A 22,675-nucleotide genomic window follows, 5' to 3' on the forward strand; every position below is an offset into this window, starting at 1 on the left:
GCTTTGAAACAATACTACAGTTGTACCTGCCGCATTGTGTCATTGCGGCAGACTAGTCAACAGTCCACCCCTCAGCTTCCGCAATATTTTTTTCTGTGCCTAAATTTACATTTTTGGATTTTAAAATTTAGATTTTCAGCCTATAAATAGCTCTTGTAATCTCATTTCTTTTCAACATTCTCTTCTCTATTTTCATTCTACATTTTCTCTTCAACATTCTCTTCTCTATTTTCCGAAAAATGGTTTTCTACTATGATTGGGACAATAGCAAGGTAATTATCGATGGTGTGGCTTACGACGGGCCCGAAAGAGAAGAAGACATGACAATAGCTCTCCGACGTATTCAAATGACGCTTGAGCGCAAGAAAAAAAGGAAAATGAGGCGAAGGCGAAGGCGGAAAAGTTGAAGAGAAAGAAGGACGACGATAAGGGTGATAAAGGCGGTTCTTTCAACACCGTTAAATCTTGATCATTCTCGTTGGAATAAAATATTTAAGTTATTATGTATTTTGTTTAAGAAAATATTTGAATGTACTCCATTTATATTTGAATGAAATAAATTATTTAATGTTTTATCTCTCTTGTACTTGTCGAATTTAATTTATCAATTTTTAATTTATAGTAAACAAATATAATGCTAAAAATTAAAAATGTGAAAAACTAAATAAATAAAAATTTATCGAATTTTCTTTACCTATAAAAAAATATAAAACAACTTAATCCCTAAAATGTTAAAAATTTCTTGGTAACAAACCATATAAAAATAACTCGGCCACCTGTCGCATTGTGTCATTGAGGTAGTAGCAATGACACAATGCGGCAGGTGGCTCCTCAACCACTCGCCGATGTGTTTTAAATATGTTGTGGCTGTGGTGAACACCTCCCGCATTGACACATTGCCAGGGGGGATTTTTTATACCATTTTATTCTTATTTTTTTAATGGAAATATTTTATAGAATTTTTTTTAATTCAATATAACTTCATTATACGGTACAATTGTATAGAATTTTGAAATATTTAAAATTTAAATTAAAATAGTTTGATTAGAATTCACTCAAAAAAGTTTAAGACAAACAAGTATGATTGTTTATTGATCGAAAGGTGTCGTCTTCGAAGACGACACCTTTCGATCAATAAACAATCATAGCAATACTACATTCATACATTTTAGTTATCATCTGCGGTTTTTTATTTTTTTCATTAAAACTAATATTTTAATTATTTTTCCGATTATATATCTAATTTAATTTTAAATTCTTAACTCATTATACAATTGATAATATAAATGGAAAGTAGTAATAAAATTAGTAAATATAGAACAAGTGGTTGTTAAAATTAATTATATACTTTTTAACTCTTTTATTATCGGAAACAAATTAATTCATTAAAATATGATTTTTTGTTATTTAAGAAATTAAATCACTGCTTCATTGTTTCATTGCGGGTTTGCAATGAAACAATGCGGCAATACTGTTGCAATGAAACAATGCGGCAGTACCTGCAGCATTGTTTCATTGCGTTTGGTGCAATGAAACATTGCTGGTAGTACTGCCGCAATGCCTTAATGCGGAAGGTGGTTACTACAACCACCCGGGGTTGTGGACCAAAACCCATATATAGAATACTATGTAAATATATATATATATATATATATATATACATATACACTCTCCATATTTCATTAAATTATATATTAAAATAGAAATATATTATATATAAGTATATATTATATTAATTTTTTATTTAATATACACGGAAAGTACACGATTCGAATCGGATATAGGTTTCACATATGGGTACACGAAATCATTTCGGGTCGGATATGAGTTTCATGTTTACGTACACGAAACTACACGACACGACCCGATTGCCCGCTCTACCGGCAATCATGTAATAATTAATTACGTTTCTGCTAATGATGTACAGTTAAGACACGCTATACTCAATGATATGGGCAACAAAATCGTATCCCTGACAATCTACTATCACTCATCTTATACAAACACTTGGAGAGCTTCGTATTTATTTTGACTTGATGTTAAGGGTGAGCTGAACAAGCGCCGCTAAGAGCGATGATGCCCAAATAACAACAGATTGAAGATCACATAATAGGGTCAATTATTCGCTCTTTACTTCCCTTAATTCAACCATAGCACCTAGGGGTGTACAGACGAACCATTCAACCGCATCCAACTACTCACAACCGAACCGCATTTACGGATAATCGCGAAACGCGGGTTGATTGTGGATTTAAATTTTAAAAACCGTTCATTTGTGGTTTGGATGCGGTTTTAAATTTTTAAAAATCGCAAAATCGCAACCGCAATCGCAGCTCGCAACATATATTTTCGAAAAATGTAATTGATATTATATAAATTAATAAGTATACACATTTATTAACTAATCTTATGTAACGTCTGGGAATATTATGTAATTATTTTATCAATAAATAATTATTATGTGATTTTTATGTGAATTTTGGTGAATTATTTGATGATGGATAATAATATTTGGATGTTTATTTCTTACAAAAATTGAGATATTTTAATTTCCAATTATCCAGAATTCAATCTAGATAATTTTGGTATTTTTTTTCTGGTAATTTTTGGACTATCATATGATTTTATAAGAATTTATAGAATTAATAATGATTATTTTACGTGATTATAAAATTAGTTTTTAGAATCAGAAATCGTCCCACTTCAATCGTTTTTGCGTTTTTACAACCCGAAACTCTTCCGAAAACTCCTTCCTAACCTAATCTGATAATTCTGAACACTTTTCGTGTTTTGACTTTTTCAATCCGGGGTACGGTTTGACCTGTACGAGTCCCGGTGTGAAATTTCCGTTACGCAAATCATTTTATCGATCGATAAAAATCCGTATTCCCAAAAGCCGAGATATTATTATCTCATTTACGTATAAAGTATTTTATAAGAGTCTCTATTTTGATAATTATCCAAATTTGGTATAAAAATCGTATCGTCTTTTTAGTTACTTAGCGGCTAAGTAACCTATTTTTGGATCCAATATGTAAATGTAATTATGGAATTACTAAGTAAATAAAATATGTGACGGGTCTGTCGGTTATGTGTTGCTGTATTAAAAAATGATTGTGATTTGTTGGACGCGAAGATTAATTTTGTAATTAATTATCGAGCTGTATGAATTTAATTCATTTTAAAATAATTTTATTGAATATTTATTCTCATAAATGCTAAAATTGCCCCTAAAATTATTTTTGTTGATTTATAATTTTATTTATTATTTTTAGGAGTTTATAAAATTTAGAAATCAATATTTTATTTATTAATTATCTTTAAATGATTTTCTGACTCTATTTAATTATAAAATAAATATTTAATTCCAAGATATTTCAAAAATCATGAAAATTTTATTTTATTAACTTTTAAATATTTCAATAATTTTAAAATTATTTCGGTAATTTTCTAATTTTATTTACTCGAACGCTTATTCGTTAATTCGTTAAACTACGGTCAGACGCGTGTTCCAAAAATGATTTTTTTAAAAATTTTAAAATATAATATTATTAGTTTAAAGTTATTCCGAATTTTTTTAAAACTATTCTTGTAAATAGTCGGATTATTTTTACCCATTAAATGCTCGTTAAATCGATAAATTACGATTCAAATATAGCTTTTCGGGATAGTTAATCAGATAAGGATCATAGCAAACAAAAAGGGAACCAAACCCTTCCCCTGTTTATTCATTCGGCCGCCTCATCCCTCTTTCTTCCTTTCAATCGACTGTCTCTCTCTTAATCTCTCTCTATCTCTCCCTATTTTCTTCCTTTCTTCTCTTTTTCTCTTCTTCCTCCGCCCTGCTTTCGGTTGTTGGTGAGTTCACCTTCGCCTCCTCTTTCTTTTTCCGGCGGAATCACCGCCCTTCCTCCTGTTTATTCTCCGGTTGCTTCCTGTATACATATAAACTTGATGTATGTATATATATTCTTGTGCGTGTGTGTGTATCGGTGTTGTGTGTGCGTGCGTGCGTGTAACTGTGTGTGTGTTTTGTGTGCGCGGTGGCGCGTGCTTGGTGAGTGTGGTGGCTGCCGCTTGGCTGTGTTCTTTGTCGATTTGTTGTTCTAGCGCGTGTGCTATGTTATACTTGATTCGAATATTTGTATTACTTTACTGATTAAATTTGTAATTTTACAGAAAAATATTGATTAATGTTACCTTATATAAATAAATTCGTGTAGGAGTAAATTAAATTAATCGGTAGAATTTATTTGGAAACCCAAATTTTATCGGGCACCAATAAATTTTACCGTTGTTGACGATGACTTTTAACGAGTCAATAGTGGACTGTGATGAATTAATTCTGAGTCTTAAATTATAAATAAATAAAAATTAAAATTAGTTTGTGAAATAAATTTTGAAACGAAAAAAATGAATAATAATAAATAATTATAAATAATGGAAATATATCGATGGTTGGCACTTGCGAATTTGAAGTTTGATTGATTGTGTTGTGAATTTGACGTCGAATTGTTCGACGGGTAGGCCGATAAGCAAAGGAGACGCTGCCCGATTTTCGGGAAATTAATTCTGAAAATACGGGAACGCAGCCTGTAATTATCGGAGACGTCGAACAAGAATATATAATTAAATTTTACGAACTTACTTATGTGACGTGACAAGATGTTTTGTGAATAATCGATTACCCTATTTTCAAAACAACAAATATACGTGTTTTTCGAAAATAAATACCGAACCGAGCTCTGAAGATGTGAATCCGAATTGCTATGTGTATTTTAATAATACATATTAATATAAGTTGGGTTATGAAATCGTGTGGGTAGAAATGATAGTGGTTTTAAGTTGAGCTTAAGCGATTATCTGAATTAGGGTATTTTAACCCTGTAGATCCTAGTCGGAAGACCCGAGATTTGACGTTGGACTAGGAACGATCTAGTGATTAGTCGACGAGATCAACGAAGTTTCAAGCGAAGGACATGTGCATTGAAATCGTAGCTAGAATAGGATAATGGTCTGATGATAAAGCCAAATGTTCAAGGCAATCCAAAAGTCAACCGATAATAGTGGTTAAAGCTTATTAAGGCAAGTATTCTTGATTTTTCTTTTAAAATACTGCAAATATTTATTTGTTCCTATTCTAAGTTCAGAATAGTTAAATGTTTTACATTTCGCTGCAATTACTCTTATTATGCCAGTTCTTTTCATTATTGTTCATATAATTCGATTGCTCTCTTGAGCAAATACCCATTCTTTCGGGTTATTTGCGAACCCTGATTTGGGATGTTTTCAATTCAAAATGATTTGATATCAAAATACTCCACAGGCTAAATAGTGATACTTTGGGGATTAAGTTTTACTTAATCCTAAGGACCGAAACATAACTGGTGCCTTGAGATGGGCCGTAGTGCCTGGGGACCCGACTGGATCTATACAGGTAGGTATAGATCTGCACTGTATCCTGACTGATCTGCATGATATAGATGCGAACTAGTGTCCAGTCTAATTTATGTTGATCACCATTAACGGCATTCTCTCTCAAAAGATTTTCATGATTCCAAAACCGGGCAGAATCCTGATTCAGGAGATGAATCGGGGAATCGCTTGTCATTTTTGAATTTATAGTTAAAGGCTGGTGACAACCAACGTTTATTCGCTCAACTCACTCAGAATAAATAGAATTGTTTAAAATTGTTTTAAGATTTTATCCGGAAGTTATTCTTTTGGTATTGATATTTGAAACTCAAATTATATACTTGCTGGACATTTTTGGCTCACTCTTGCTTTGTAAATTCTTATTTCTGCCAGAAATAGATAAGGATAAAAGCGAATAGCTTTGATAGATAACAGAAGTTAGAGAAATTTCCGTTGCGAGAGGTTGAAGGTGTTAGAAGAATGTGACAAGAGCATTAGTTCAAAGGTATTTACACTTGTATTTTAGTTATTGTGAGTTGGAAAGGGTTAGATTCTTGTTTCATACCATAACCTGTAAACAATCCGAATTCAAGGGGTTAATTGAATATTCTTTTGTTTTATGTAAAGATTGTTTAGTGACAACAAATCTTGACCCCGGATTTGGGTTGTTACATCTTAGGTTAATGTTAAGACTTCGTTCATAAGATTCACAATCATTATAAGATATATAACCAAACAAATGAAAAATTTAATCGACATGTAATTTTTTTTATCATTTCCTTTTTTCTTTTCTCTCGCCTCCGAATTTTTGTATGTTTTTAATATATTTGTTCTACACGGAGCATTAGTTTGTATTTTATTTTTGAATGTAAATTTATCACGTAACTTAAACTCGAATTTTTTAATATTCCGAATTCTTTTTTTTTGTAAATTATTAATTATTTTAAAATAAGTGGTTGAACCGCAAACCGATCCGCAATAATCGCAAATTCGCAACTGCAATTGACGCGGTTAACCGCAACCGTTGCGGATGACAATTTTCTAAAACCGTTTTTCACGGTTTGGTTCGACTTTTACCCCAAAACTGATCGGATCTGAATCGCATACACCCTTAATAGCACCCCTTATATGTATTATATGTATAAACTTTTGTATAATCTCGTAAGCTACATTTACAATTTATCAGTTGTAATATTTTCTTATACTTAAAGGATAATTCTTATCCAAAAACGTATCGACACAAACTCATAAATGGGTATTTCGGACTAATTCATCTTAGTATTAGGTATTTTGGTTTTTTTTTTATTCCGAGAAATACAATTTAGAGTTTTCTTGAAAATTTACTTTTTTTCGAAGTTTTTTTGTAATATATGATTTTTTAAAATTTTTATTTGCTAAAATATAATTTTTTTTTTATAAAAATACGATTTTGCAATGAGATGCAACCCGATTCAAGTGAGTTTATACTACTACAAATGCAATAAAAATTTCAGTCATTTTTCAAAAAATATTAAAAAAAATTATATGTGTGATTATTTTTTATAAAAAAATGTAATTTTATAAGTTGTTTTTAAAAAATTGTAAAATAGCACACAAACTTGAAAGATGATGTAAATTTTTATAATTTGTCTTTAATTTATTATTTCTTTTGTCATATTAGTATTTAATTATTATTAGTAAAAAAGTAAGTTGCCTGGGAGTATTGGGCATCTCCGCTGGGATCCAAATAAATCGTGAAAAAAATTATAAGTTAGTCGAACCGAACCCGAACCCGAACCCCCTCTCTCTCTCTCGATTGTATTTGGAAGTGTAGAGCGCTCTCTCTCGCCGTCTCTCTCTCGCTGTCTCTCTCATATTACTACACCAGTAGGAGGAGGATAAGTATAACTGGACAAGTGTGTAAGAAGAAGAAGAAGAAGAAGGATATATTAGTCTCCCCCAAAAGCTTCGTGGTAAGTTAAATCTGGTGTTTTCCTTTTGTTATATTTTCCCTAACTAATCCTTTTTATTATAATTATTTATCTTCTCTCTTCTCCCCCATTTATGTTGTTTATGATATCAAACTTATCCATGGTCATATTAGATTTGGTTGATAATTATGTATGTAAGTTAGGGTTAATGCCAGTTCATTTTCCACGCCCAAGTTTTTAAATTTTGTGTTTAGCTATCTTCCGATAACATCATAACATAAAATCACTCTATTATAAACCCAATAACTTATCAAATTCAATTTCATACTCCTTATAACACAATTAAAGCTTTCCCTATTTTGTTACATATACACAAATATTAAACCTTCAAATTTTACCAGGGATGAAACCTTAAAATATTTAAGGGGATAAATTTTGAGGGGATTGCAAGCCCTAAAAATTGCATCTCAGTTTAAATTATATTCTTTTTTATTCAAGTGTAGGCCTACAATACTTATGTAAATTTCGGAATCCCAAATAAATTTAGTCAAAGGACTAGGGCCTGGGCGTATTCCAAACAACCTAACTTGATACAAATCCTCTACTTATAGTATTCTAATCTAGTAAGATTTTTTATTTAGGCCTCGCAGAGTAATTAAATTAATACATCAAGTTTCTATTTTTATACGTTAATCATCTGATAATAATTGTTAGAAATCTTCAATTGTATATCTCATCGTAGATATTTATTACTGACTTCATGTATTTATTATATACGTGACACCTTAATTTGTAGCGCAAGCAATGGGATATTGTTTTATTTAAATTTTATGATTGTAATTTTTTATTGACATTGCATAATATTTTAGGTTAAGTGATGGAAACAGGAGGAAATTCATTATCTTCTGGCCCAGATGGAGTGAAGAGGAAAGTGTTTTATTTCTATGATCCCGAGGTTGGGAATTATTATTATGGCCAAGGTCACCCTATGAAGCCGCACAGAATGCGTATGACTCATGCTCTTTTGGCCCACTATGGTTTGTTGCAAAATATGCATGTTCTCAAGCCCATTCCGGCTAGAGACAAGGATCTTTGTAGGTTTCATGCTGATGATTACGTTTCTTTCTTGAGGGGCATTACCCCTGAAACACAGCAAGATCAGATGAGGCAACTCAAGAGGTTTAATGTTGGTGAAGACTGCCCTGTGTTTGATGGTCTCTATTCCTTCTGTCAAACTTATGCTGGAGGCTCAGTAGGTGGTGCAGTGAAACTAAATCATGGATCTTGTGATATTGCTATAAACTGGGCTGGTGGACTTCATCATGCTAAGAAATGTGAGGCCTCTGGTTTCTGTTACGTGAATGACATAGTGCTGGCAATTTTGGAACTCCTGAAAGTGCATGAGGTTCGTTAAAGTTTCATACTTTTTTAACATCCATTTTTTCCCAAATGTCTTTTCCTTCTTTGTTAATTAATTTTTGGAATTATTTCTAGTTTAAGTAGTCACCAAGTGGTGCCTGTCAAATGAATTTTTTGAAATATGTCATCTTTTTTGCTCTATATATCTTGAAGGGAAGTTGTATAATCATATTTTTACGTACTTGGAAATCTTAAATTACTCGAGAAAAGTTTTTTATGGTAAAATAACTTATTTGACTAAGTTTTATGGTAAAATAATCCTGATGATCTCCTGCATTTCACTGAAACCTTCCCTTTCAGTTTTCCCATTCCCCATAGTCGATCAATATGCTTTATGTGCTGTATAAATTAAATTAGTCACAAGTCCATGACTATGGTTGCTTGTCCTTAGTCATCAACTTGAATTGTTTTACCCTGTATTTTTTTTGGACCTCGACTTAAGTTTGCTATTGTTTAGTTTCATTGTTGACCCTCTAAATACTCTTATGTTGCAGAGAGTCTTGTATGTTGACATTGATATCCATCACGGTGATGGTGTTGAGGAGGCATTTTACACTACTGACAGGGTCATGACTGTTTCATTCCATAAATTTGGAGATTATTTTCCAGGTACAGGGGACGTACGAGATATTGGATATGGTAGTGGTAAATATTATTCTCTTAATGTTCCATTAGATGATGGAATTGATGACGAGAGCTACCAGTCCTTATTTAAACCTATCATGGGTAAAGTAATGGAAGTATTCAGGCCTGGTGCTGTGGTATTACAGTGCGGTGCGGATTCCTTATCCGGGGACAGGTTAGGCTGTTTTAATCTTTCGATCAAAGGTCATGCAGAGTGCGTGAGATACATGAGATCCTTTAATGTCCCACTACTTCTACTGGGTGGAGGTGGATACACAATACGAAATGTTGCTCGCTGCTGGTGTTATGAGGTCATATATCTTTTCACAATTTACACATTTATTATCATACTTATTATTGCACACTTAAAAAAGAGAACTGGCAAAAGAATTATCTGCAAGATGAGTGAATATCGGCAATATGGAGTTAAACCTGTTTTTAGGCGGTGATTAGTTTTTTGAAAATTAAGTCTAAGCATTTTTTTATCTAACTTCTGTTTACCTTGTAAGTTTTTTGTAATAAGAAACGGTGAAAAATTATTCTTCCATCTTGTGTATCTTAGTGCATTGTTTCAAAGTTGTTTCAAGATATTAACAAACACAAGATAAAGCAATGCCCACGGTGCTTTTCTCCTGATGAATTGTTGCAGCTTCTGAACTTGCATGGATGCAGTGTCCAATGTTTAATACCTTGTAGCCGGCTAAAACTTCCATTATATTAATTGTTGCATTTATATATTATCAGACCGGAGTGGCTCTTGGAACAGAGATAGAGGATAAGATGCCACAACATGAGTACTATGAGTACTTTGGTCCAGATTACACACTTCATGTAGCTCCAAGCAACATGGAAAATAAGAACTCACGTGCAATATTGGACGACATAAGAGCCAAACTGCTGGATAATCTCTCGAAACTTCAGCATGCACCAAGTGTTCCTTTCCAGGAGCGACCGCCTGATACTGATCTCCCCGAGGTTGTTTCTGCATCTTATTTGGTTTTAACTGTTTATCATTGATTCTTATCTTCAAAAAATTATATATCCAAATATCAATCATTTTTAGTTTAGGATGATGATAATGTCTAGTTGGACAAGTACTTTTTTCCCTTTCATAGGATCTAGGAGTCCTCCTAGTAGCTCTAAGATTATCAACTCCCCTCCTACAACATTTTAAAACATAAAAACCCATCCCCACGGCCCTCACCCCTAAGAGCACCTTTTTACTAATGAATATTATTTGTTTTAAACTTCTTTTTTATCGAGTTCAGGCAGATGAAGATCAGTACAATGATAATGAAAGGTGGGATGCAGAGACTGACATGGATGTCGATGAGCAGCGGTACATGTCTAATACTATTTAATTTTTTTTTTTCCCTTTCTTTGGGAGACTTGAAACTAAGAGGCACTATATATTCTTGTTCAGTATGCCTTTGTATGGAAGAGTGAAAAGGGAACTCCTTGAACCTGAGCATAAAGATGTGGTACGTAATTTTCTGGGAACACCCACATATTAATTATTCTGAATTTGTTAGCCTTAGAAGGTTAATTTTTGAATTATGAACTCAAAGTGGATCTAGGAATAAAGAGAATGAAAAGACGTCTTTGGGTAGTAACTCATCCCTCATCATTTTAAACACAAAGAGGCCTAGTAATTTGTATATGAATTACAAATTTTCTTGAAAGTATTTCCTTCTGAATTTAAAAGGATTAGAGTGGGAGTGAGGTTCATCCTTTCTGCGTGTTTACATAAGCAAATTTAATGGAATTCTAAGTTGTTTCCCCTGCCATCGGAAACCTTTGAAAAAAGTGATCCTGGAACAGCCAAACTCCATCTCCCTCACTTCAATATGCTTGATAACAATATAATTTAATGATAATTATTTTCGATATTTAAATAAACTTAGCTACTTGCATCACCATAATCTTAAATTTACATCATTAAATGTGAAGAAGTTTCAAATTTTGTTTCTTAATGTATACATTGTTCAACCAATGCTGCTGCTTGCAAAAATTCAATTTGAATATTACACTTGGTCTTAATCTTTCGTTGTGAGGAAAGAGGTCAACTGTACAAGCTGGGCGGGGATTACATTTTTACAAAATTCGAGCTAGGGGGGGGGGGACTTGTGGAGTTCAGATAGTCAGAGTTTAAGTCCTGGGTAACATTAGGTTGTGCTATATGTTTTCCTGAAATCCTTATGGACTGTGGAAGAGGATAAAATTGCCAAATATTAACAATGGAAAGGGAGATTAAAAGAAATAAAAATACGGGAGAATTGGAAGAATCAATCCTCTCGAGATTCCAGACATACCCTTATCGCAACTAAGGGCACATTTAACGGGTTGAAAAGCAACTATTGTCTCCCATTTACTTTCCCTATTTTCTTCCCCTACTATTTAAATAATTCATCTTCCCTTTTCCTCACATGAAAATCGATAAGTAGCATAGGTGTTTTATATTCACTTACATGAACTCTGAATGAACTGTGAATGATATACGTGAAGCTAAATGTGTGGGTTTTATGGAGATAATCTTTTGTCACCCACTCATCCTCCTCTATTGTCTACTAAAGTTGGTCTTCGAGTGGATTACAGAATGTTGGTAATTTTTGTTCCATGTATGAGACCAAATTTTAAATGAGGTTAACTATTTAAAAATAGTATGAAGAAAAAGAGGCATGTAAGGAATTTAAGATATTTCAACTTGTTAGATTTTCACGCCCATGAGTTCTTATGGAACGATGTAGAGGTAGAAGACTTTTCTATATGTGAAGGTTATACTATTTTACCAATCTTGGTCTGTCTTTTAAACGGGTCAAGGTGGATAGGAAGAGGGGGCGGGGATCTAAACCTTTAGGCTTCAAAGTAGGCCTTGTAGTCATTTCTGGATCTGAATGCCCAAGTTTGAAGTTCTTTTGCTTTTTAGGTTGCAGCCTTCTGAAACTGGCACAAATGGTCATAGGTTTCCGTTACTTGATTGTTTCCCTTCTCTTTAGATATTTTATTACAAGTGATTCTGGTTATAAATATGGTGAGAGATGGGTCGAGCTCATTTTTACCCTTTTTTTACCCCCCCCCCCCCCTTATTTTTGTCAAGCTACATAACCAATACCTAGTGTTTCTAATCCTTTACATCTTTTTGTAAATTGTAAATGATGTATCTTTCTTTTTATTTCAGGCCATTGTTAGGGAAGGGGTAGACATGAATGCAACATTTATGGAAGCTGTGAAGGTCAGATCTATTTCTGAAATGATACCACATACCGGGCAAAAACCTAATTTTAACACATATGTTCTCTGTATTTTTTTTCCAGGTCACAAAACCAAATTCCGCATCAATGGACGAAAAACCTAATGGGTCTGAACAAGGAAACTCAGACCAACCATCTGAGGAGCACTCAAATATGATCTTATAGAGCAGATAGATTGCATATCTGGTCTTCCTGCTCCTGCACTCAATTTAATTTCAGTGGAACAAACAAATTTTGTTGACACCCATAATTTGAGTTGCCAATTTATTGTTGAAGTTTAGAAAACTCTTGTGTAGACATCATCCCAAACAATGTATACATATTCGAAGGGAATGAAGGAACTGTCTAGTTATGATTGATAGCTGTTTGTTATGATTTGTGATATTTGCAAAATATGCAGTATACAGATGATGGCTGGGATCATATATCCTCGAGCATGTTGGGGGGAGAGTCTTAAACCCGAGTAAGATGCAATACAGTATATAAGTATATAGATGTTGGCTATTATTATATATCATTGAGTATGTTGGGGAGTAAATTTTAAACTCGAGTCGGTAAATCTATGCATACATATTGTTTAATTATGTACTCCCTCGATGTCTCTACCCCTGTAAGACTAGTTTTTTCGGAAAAAAAAATCATCTTATAATAGTTGTTCATCTCTTTCTTATTTATAAATTTATGAACAGATTTTAAAATTTTTATCTCTTGTTTGTCGATCCAATTCAACCCTGTTTCACATGTATATAAAAACGAATGCAATATGAAAGGGCAAGACTTGACAAATATCATCTAACTAACTATTCTTAATTTATGTTATTTTTTCAAAAAAGACTCCTAAAGTAGGAGGTGAATTGCAATTTTTCTGTGTTTTCTCAAGTGAGTCTTTACGCACTTTAATACGCCCTGCAGAGTTATTTGTAAATAATATTTTTTCTGTAATTTTTTTGTACATGCATGTAGATTAATATTTTATACGAAAAGAAAAAACAATCAAAAAGTAGTTTATCTGCAAATATCTATTTTCAGTGTATTGAAATTCGTGCAAAAAGAAATTGTTATGGATAAAAATTAAAATATATAATTGTTGTATTTATTGCTATGATTCGAGAGCTCAAGACCTTTAATGGCTGCTCTCGTGTTTCATAACTTAATTCTGAGGTCTTTAATGATTGCTCTCGTATTTCATTACTTAATTCTGTCTTTACGAGATGTCTATGTATCTCTGTAAATTAGAGAATCAAGCAAAAATGATTTGTGGGGTGAGACCCCTTATATAGACGTTGAGAGTCCTTGAATTGGATTGGGGTTAGGAGACTTGTTGAACAAGTTTTTAGTACTTAGATAGACTTTGAAATCCTAGAATAAGGGAATCAGATTCCTAGTTGGTGTAATTGCTATTGAGGTTATCTTTTATAAAATTATATCATTGTTAGAGTATCTTCAATGCTTATTACCTAAAATAATTGGCTAAATAGTGTGAAATATTGATTATCTAAAATTTACTGAATCTGTGAAGAATTTTTCATTAATAGACTTGGTTATAATAATTAGCTATATTTTGAAAATAATATGTTATTATTATTTCAAGTTGTTATAGATAGAATATTATATTTTGATATGGTAACATATGATGTGTCATTCGGCTACAGGTCTGTAGAGTTTCAACAAATATGACCAACGTCAAAAGGTTGGCTATATTTTTAGCTTAGAGGAATGTATCATTGGAGTGTATAGTTTTATACAAAATCTTTATAATTGATATTTATGGAATGTCACCTATATTTTTAGCTAAGGGTTTATTAGCATCGGAGATACTCTTAGGACTCATTTAATGAGCTAGTAATACTCCCTATTTATTAATTACGAAATTAATAAATAATCAGAATTTTTATTTTTTATTTTTTTTTATCGTAGGTAACCCGCAGTCGCTACCTTTCGGGTGTGCACTGGGTGAATTTTAGATTTCATTAATTGAGTTTCGTTAATGGACCATATCAGGTCTAATTAATTCGACATTAATTATATTTCTAGACTAATTTTAAGCCCATATCAGAAATTGTCCACATAAATGGGGTAGGTTTATAGTTATGAACATAAACTGAATTAGTTTGCTATGCAAGGACAAATTTGTACACAATGGCTTAGGGCTTGTTATATTACATATAGAGAAATTAGGGGAAACAAAAAAAACACTTAATAGGATATTTGCAGTTCAGAACCTCCTTGAAAATATTAACAAAATTATGATCCCAATCCAATACAATTGAAATTACCCTTTCTGTTTACATTTTCTAATGAGTTATTTCTTTTGAGGGTCGCACAGTTTTCTACTGCATTTTGGTTGTAAAGCTTCACCCTTCTTCTTATCCGAACGCTTTTCTTTCTTGATTTGCTAAACAAAACATCCATACTTCAATAGCTTCTTTTTTTCTTACCCAAGTGAATTTTAAGATATTTACCTTACACGGTGGGGAAAACGGTAATACTTCAGTAATGTTACAGGCATAACCAGCAAGAGCAACAGACATTACCAAAACATGCACTTACTATTCACATAAAAACATATCTTCATATATCATCTCTTGACTAATCACTCTTGAAAATATATTAGCCTCCCATCACAAATTCTTTCTTGGAGTAACCAAGCAGTAGTCAGTAGATATTTAGCAACTACATCCACCAACCCAGACAAGCCAAATACAAGTCACACCCGGAGAGAATGTAGTTAGTTTTACCTATCAAAGAAGCCCCCCCCCCCCCCCCCGCCAAAAGATACATAGGGCGCATGAACTTTGCATATTCGTACATACCATTAATAGTTTAGTTCTTTCATTTCTAGTATTGCCACGCAAAATCTCCTCTTCCTTCCCTTAAACTTCTTCCACTTCTGTAATCAACTTCGGCATCAGAGCTTGACAAACCCTTTTTATACTTACGGCTGAATCTGGACGTCCCCATCTTTGAGAAAATGTCTTCACTGTCGCTCAATACGTTGCCATCCTCTCCAAGTAGTCTCCTCGATCCCTGATCTGGATTATTAAGGAAACAACATTAGTGACTATATTAATAGGACCATAGAAGAAAGATGCGACTATTGCAGGTTATCGTATGATTCCAATTCTCTAGATCCAATCCAATAAGTCAAACAGTCATAAATACTTATAAGGTTCACCTTCAAAATCATTGCATGGACTTCCTGCATTGCAATGTTTTTCCACATTAACCTGTCCAATTGATTTCCCAGTTTTCACACTAGGTAAGTTCGTATGTATTTTTCCAACCTTTGGTCTATTGTCTGTTGGAGAATTTACTAGAGTTTCCTCCCCATACGACTTATTGGAGGTAAAAGGCGTGATAGTAAAGGAGCCCTCCATAACATCAGAGATTTCATGATACTGAGGTGTAGTGACAAGTTCATCAGCACTGAATCCGAAGGATGCTCGGTAAGCCTCTATTTCCTCAACATCTTGTTTGCTAGCTTTGCTATGCCTATTTTGGTGTCCATTTCCACCATTAGAGTGAACATCCGTTTCCTTGGAAACACTTAGCCTCCCACCAGACTGAGAAAGCGAGGATTGGTCGAGATAAAATTGTGCAAATGTTTCAGGGCAGAAGAAATTAGAATCATGAGATAGCTTAGAAGCACTGGCTGTATCAAGCCCATATACCCTGCCGGAGTCAGACCTTGGGTGATTTAGTTCTTGAGAAACCGAAGGATCCCATTGAGGAGCAAAGTCCCTGTCAGGATAAGGAGATGACAAGCCCGAGGTCCTTGAAATAGGCGATCTGAGGCTACTGGCTGGGCTTCCAGGATAAAGAGAATATGTCGCATGAAGGTCATTTGCAGCAATGTAATTTGCCTTTTCACGGTTTCTAAAATTGCCTGAAGATGAGAGCAACTTCGCGAAAGGAACATCTGGGGAAGATGGATTGGTTACATGTGCCAATTCGGGTGGAGGGGTATAAGGAGCAGTTGAGGGTTCAGTTGTGTATGTTGAAAAAACAGGAGGAGATACAAGTTGAGTTTCATGTGCATATGGCCCAGTACGGAACATGGTAGATGAAGGACCTCCCGGTGAGTTGGCAGACATTGACAAAAAACAGTTAGGAGATTGAGCTGTTGACTGGAGAGCAGAATTTGAAAACGACGCTGGAGAAGAAGGTGGAGCTAGAAGGGATGGATGTATTGCTGTAGTCTGATTATTTAACCCGGCAGCTTGAGGTCCATTTGACTGATTTGCCTCCTGCCGTGATGCAGGTACAACACGCTTCCCACCCTTTTGCGTACCAAAACAAGACAATCCACCCCAGCATCCTCCCCATCTCTTGCTCTGTCAAAACAATCAAATTGCAGAGCACCATTATAATCACTCTATCACATTAACCATAATTATTTACTATAAAAAACAGGTATCAATTCAATTAGACCACTTAGTACCCCTTAACTATGTCATTCTGATCAGGAGAATACTTACTCTTCACATTTTATACATTCAACTTCCATTTCCTAAAACTGAAGATCAAACCCACAATTACCTTATCTATTCACTTCTGCCTCTCATCAACAAATTCATCACTGAAAGACAAACTTTCCTTCAGATTGTACTTTTTTATCATTAAAAGGACCAAATGACAGTTTTTATAGACTAGCATTTGAAACGATTAGATGGCAAGAATTAGTATCTACACTATTGCAGCAATGAAGTACCCCTGTACCGCGCACCCGCACTCATGCCTTCTAGTTATACACATACACACAAATATTCTAATGGGAAAACTTTGATTCACATCATATCAGACCTCAAGAACTAAAGTTCCAATTCATATAAATATGAGAGCACAGAGATTACCTAGAAAGCAATGGAAAAGGTAACTTAACAAAATATATTTTTTCACTTAAAAAAACAAATCAGATACCTCGTCATAAATCATAAATGAATGAGTGAGTGACATTATCTGTATGCTACATTGGTATTTATATTTGGAGGTTACCACATAATTATTCTCACACATCAACATACAATTCAACACTACTCTTTTGCTTTTAGCAGACTCAAACCTATACAAGAGTAGCACAAATTATACATTAAACAGTTCACCACAAAATATATTTCAAATGTAATAAAAAATAATAATCATAATTAGTGCACTATAATTACTTTTATCAATATTCAATACAAACTACTTATAACTATAAGAACTATATTTTTCAAGACATATTGTGCACCTCATAATATAAGGTTTTTCAATTCAAGAAAGAAGTCATGTGATATTGGGGTGGAAAGAGATGGATCAACCATTTGACCAATCACACTCATTTCTAAATGTGGGTATACAATCACAATTACAAGTGCATTAATTAGTTGTTAAGATTAGATAAATAAATATATCCTACAGTACAGTGTAATAAAATAGCAATACAAGTGAAGATGAACAAGAAGTGAAGAAAAAAATACCCTGAAAAGAAAGTAGTTAATTAAATAACATCCGAGATGTTTTAAAGAACAGAAAAGAGAATTAGATCCAGAAAGAAGCAAAAAAGTCATAGGATCGAAAAGGGTTGTCGAAAGTGACAGATCCCTGATTGAACTCAGGCTTAAATGCCCAAATAACAAGAAATGTAAACAGATCTGAGCAAACATTGTAATCAACATCAAAGAACACTACAACAAATCCACAATTATTAACACTAAAATGGCAAGTAAGGAAGTGGCGTCAACTAGTATATACACCAAAAACATACAAATATTGCACATTGATCTTATTGATACACCAGATCTAAGCCTTAAAGCACATGAATAATGTGATAATTGCCACTGTGTGCACAAAATCACAAACACCAAAAAAAAAAAGAAGAAAAGAAATGTAAAGCTTCAATTTTTGTTTCTTAAAAGAAATGAAAAAGGAGGGGGATAAGAGAAATGAGAGTGGTAGAGGTGAAGTAGTAGATCTGGGGACATACCCTTGGAGCAGGAGGAGGTGGAGGTGGAGGAGGTTGTTGGTGAGGAAACCTATTTTGCTCCGACCCCATTATCGACTGAGTTCCACCCGACCCGACCCGACCCGAAAGTTGGTATATTTAGTGTTGATGTTGTTCGAGTGGGTGGGTTCAAGTAGAGATTGATGTTAGAAGAATCAAACTGAGGGGGGAGGGTCACTTTGAGTGTGCTTGCAATCGCTTTCCCAAATATACACACTCACTCTTCCAACAAGATTTTGTATATGGAGACAGAGAGAGACAGAGAGAAGGGGGAGAGATATATAAAGAAAAGAAAGTAGAAGCTGACAGTTAATAGATTTTAGTAGAGATATGTAGAGAGAGACTGCGTGAGAGAGAGATCTTGATAATTAATGTAACTAAATAAATAACTTAAGGGGTGGATGGATGAATTGATGGATGCTGAGGCTAATCAATCAAACCAAAACAAAAACGGTGTGTAATGTATACATGATTAATATATAACTTTTTTTTCATATACCCCCTGCATACGTGAGCTTAAAAGAAAAGGATAAATCAGTAAAGAACGGTAAAAAAGTAAATAAAATAATAAAATTTATTAATAATATATATAAATTAAATATAGTAAAAACAAATAGTGAATACTTTTTATATTATAAAACTTTTACTATTTTTAAAAAATTTCGATTTTATCGATTAATTCTCAATTAATCATCTGTAAAATTCATAATTGATACGATTTTTTAAATCTGGTCAATCGATATGAATTATTCTTAATTCACACATTATAAATATGTTCTTAAATATAAAATAAAATTTCAATTAATTTTAAATAGTTATGAGATATATAATATATTAAATATATAGAAATATATTAATAACTGATAAAATAGAAATAGTATATTAAATGTAATTAAAATATTAAAACACGACCCATTTTTCATCTGATTAATTAATTCGATTAATACCCGATTTACCGATTATTCCTAAATCGATGCTTCCACCAATTAGTTTTGATTACAGGTTTTTACAACAATGTTTTCTGGGAGGAAATAAGAGAAAGTTTGTTTTATTTATTAAATTTTACTTGTCCGCGTAGTTAATTTTATTTTTAAAAAATTGGAAATATAAAATTTGAAAAGAAGAAGAAATTTTTGTGTTTAAAATCTGATAGGGGGAAAATAAATCCTGGTTGCGCAATTATTATCGCATTAACTATAACCGGGTTGGACCAACAATAAAGCCCGTTATAAAGGGCTCAAAACCCTGAATATTAATTAATTTCGTAATTAACTAATATGGGAAAAATCAGCTGATAGGTAAAATCCAAATAAGGACACAATTTCTTGAACATTGGCCTCCAAGAAATCTCATAGGATAATGATTCAATTTCCTGCATTATAGGACTCTAAAGTCCACTATAAACCTGAGACGTGTCCACCAAGTCTCCTAACCCTAATCTAATTCCAAGGCATTTAATGTCTTGTCCACCAAGTCTCCTAACCCTAATCTAATTTCAAGGCATTTCATGCCTATATAAGGGGTCTCACCACACAAATCAGAACTACGTTTTTTACTTGATCCTTGGCATACAGCAAGGTATGTAGGCATCTTATTAAGGCAGATCGAGTCACGAAACACAAGAGCAGTCAAACCGAGTCTCGAAATTCACGAACCCTAACAATAAATACACCCTAAGTTTTTAATCCATAACATTTGGCGCTGTCTATGGGAAAACATAACAACAACCATGGTGAACACACGGAGCAGAAACAACGCCCCCGAAGGAACACCAGCTGGGACGACCCAAACGATTTCGTCGATGGTGGAGATACCCCCACAATCAACCTACGCCCCTACCCAAGGAGGAACCCTGATAGGAACAACTGAGCCTCATCCACAAGGGACGAATCCCCCGACTCCTCAAGGGACAAATTCCCAATTTTAGCAGATACATGCACCTATGAATCCTCAACCCGTTGGGTATGCATATTCAACTATTGTGACCACTAACCCCCCTTACGGGATGCCCCTATACCCCGAGGTTGGAGGAAGTGGACATGTTAATCGGAGTGAAATACAAGGGCAGACACCCCACTACATACGCGGTTTGGCTCCTATTCCGGAGGACCAAGAATTCTCTGGGCCTTACACTGAAAGAGAATCTGAATCCCCGGATGACGATGTGCCTCCATGAAGAAGGCGTGCTGGTAAAGAACCAATGCCTGATGTTAACCAGCGCCCCAGAAGCACTCGAGGGACGAATTCCCAAGAAGTACAAGAGAGGATCAGGGCTCACGAAGCTAGGATCCAAAGGCTGAAGCGCGACCTGGAGGCGCACTTGACCGCAAGACCCCCACTACCTCCGAGGAGGAGAGATCATCCTCCAATCATAGACCTGGATGGTCCAATACCAAGAAGGTTTGTTGTCCCATGGGCTGATCCAAGTGATCTCATGCCCCTAGGAGATCCTGATGATCCAACTCAACCATTCACTGAAGAAATAATGAATTCCCACATCTCAAGGAAGTTTAAGATGCCCACCATTAAAGATTATGATGGTACTGGGGATCCCGCTTATCAGGTCAAAACATTCTCTAATGCACTATTGATGCAGCCCGTGAACGACGCTATTAAGTGTCGGTCCTTCTCTCAAACCCTTTCGGGAATGGCTCAAAGGTGGTACAGTCGTTTGCCTCCGAATTCAATTAGATCCTTCAGAGATCTAGGTCAAGCTTTTATCAAGCAGTTCATTAGTGGAAGAGTGCATGAGGAAAGTTCAGCATCTCCCACGAGCATTGTGCAAGGAGCAAAGGAGTCGTTGAGAGACTATCTGAACTGTTTCACAAAGGAAGCTTTGAAAGTTCCGGACCTCGATGACAAGGTAGCGATGATAGCGCTACAACAAGGAACTAGAGGTGAGTTTTTCAAGATAGCCTTAGCCAAGCGCATGTTGAGTGGCATTTGTGACACTTTATTATGCTCTATTAAGCTTTGAATTGGTGTATTTTTACTCAAGTTGTTATGTGTTTTAATGTGTTTTCTAGTGTTTTTGCATTTCAGGCACTATTCAGGTAATCAGGTGAATTAGCATTGTTTTGGTGCTAATTTGGTGTCCAGGTGGTGTTGGAGTAAAAGCTCGTGGAAAGCCGGCTCGAAGCAGCAAGTTTTAAGAAGAAATCTGAGTTTTTCCCAAAAGGACGGCGCTCCCGCGCTGTGATAGCGTGTGGCGGCGCCGGGATTCCAGAAATGCAGCGTGCCCGCGCTGTGATAGCGCACGCCCGCGCCGAGGCCGAATTTCAGAATCCTTTTTCTATTGCAATTCTAAAAAGGAAGCTTCCAGATTGTTGAGGACTGCTATATAAATTCATATTAGGTCGTTTTTGATAAAAAGAAAAAATCAGAGACGGACCAGAGCGCAAGGAGAAAACGGCAAGAGACCTTTAGCACAATTCAACAAAGGCGAAGATGATATAGTTTATTCTTGTGAATCTTTGTTTTGAGTTGTAATTTGGATGCTTGTTTCTTGTTTTGCTGAACCTATACTCTTGTTTGTACTTGGTTTTATTTATTTGTATAAAGACTATGTTTGTTATATCATGTTTTCATCGGAACCTACGTTGATGATGAGTCCGATTATGGGCTAATCGTTATCGTGGGGTTCTAGCGGATTTATTTATGGATTTCTTTAGTTAAATTGTTTGATGCCTTAGTATGTGGTGATTGTATGATATCCTAGTATTGGTTGTGCGTATTTGTCTTATGAGCGTCGCGAACTTATAAGATGGCATGTTAATTCTTAATGAAGCGAAAGTGAATTTAAGGATTTAGAACTTGCCATGCTAGCATAGGTTCATGTAATTGTTATGCATGATTCGTAGGTAATTTTAACCATCTTACTTGTCCTATGTAATCAAGATAGATAACTTGTGCTTAAACTGTTATGTTGTCAAATTCTATAAACATATAGGGTCTCAATATAATTGGTGCCTATTCAGCTTCTATCTCTTTTGTGGATGTCTGGTAGAAGGGTATTCGTGCAACGAAAGTTGGCGTTTATCAGTTTCGTGTTATCTGATTAGTGTCATCACCAT

At 34.4% G+C, this 22,675-nt stretch overlaps 2 protein-coding genes across 2 annotated transcripts; one reads left to right on the plus strand and one right to left on the minus strand.

Annotated features, from left to right (window-relative positions):
* The first annotated feature begins 7,158 nt into the window (after positions 1-7,158).
* LOC141697117 (histone deacetylase 19-like) lies at positions 7,159-12,980 on the plus strand. Its single transcript, XM_074501347.1, has 8 exons — positions 7,159-7,367; positions 8,195-8,730; positions 9,239-9,679; positions 10,113-10,343; positions 10,637-10,707; positions 10,792-10,849; positions 12,547-12,600; positions 12,683-12,980. Exons 2-8 carry the CDS (start codon positions 8,203-8,205, stop codon positions 12,782-12,784), a joined length of 1,485 nt encoding a protein of 494 aa, XP_074357448.1. The 5' UTR covers positions 7,159-7,367; positions 8,195-8,202; the 3' UTR covers positions 12,785-12,980.
* Positions 12,981-15,062: 2,082 nt separating this feature from the next.
* LOC141697214 (uncharacterized protein At1g76660) lies at positions 15,063-18,994 on the minus strand. The gene is made up of 3 exons (XM_074501491.1): positions 18,585-18,994; positions 15,795-16,953; positions 15,063-15,651 (listed from the first exon to the last, which is right to left on the minus strand). Exons 1-3 carry the CDS (start codon positions 18,651-18,653, stop codon positions 15,458-15,460), a joined length of 1,422 nt encoding a protein of 473 aa, XP_074357592.1. The 5' UTR covers positions 18,654-18,994; the 3' UTR covers positions 15,063-15,457.
* Between the last annotated feature and the right edge of the window lie 3,681 nt (positions 18,995-22,675).

The sequence above is a fragment of the Apium graveolens genome, chromosome 11 (genome assembly GCF_009905375.1).
Source record: "Apium graveolens cultivar Ventura chromosome 11, ASM990537v1, whole genome shotgun sequence".
NCBI lineage: Eukaryota > Viridiplantae > Streptophyta > Magnoliopsida > Apiales > Apiaceae > Apium > Apium graveolens.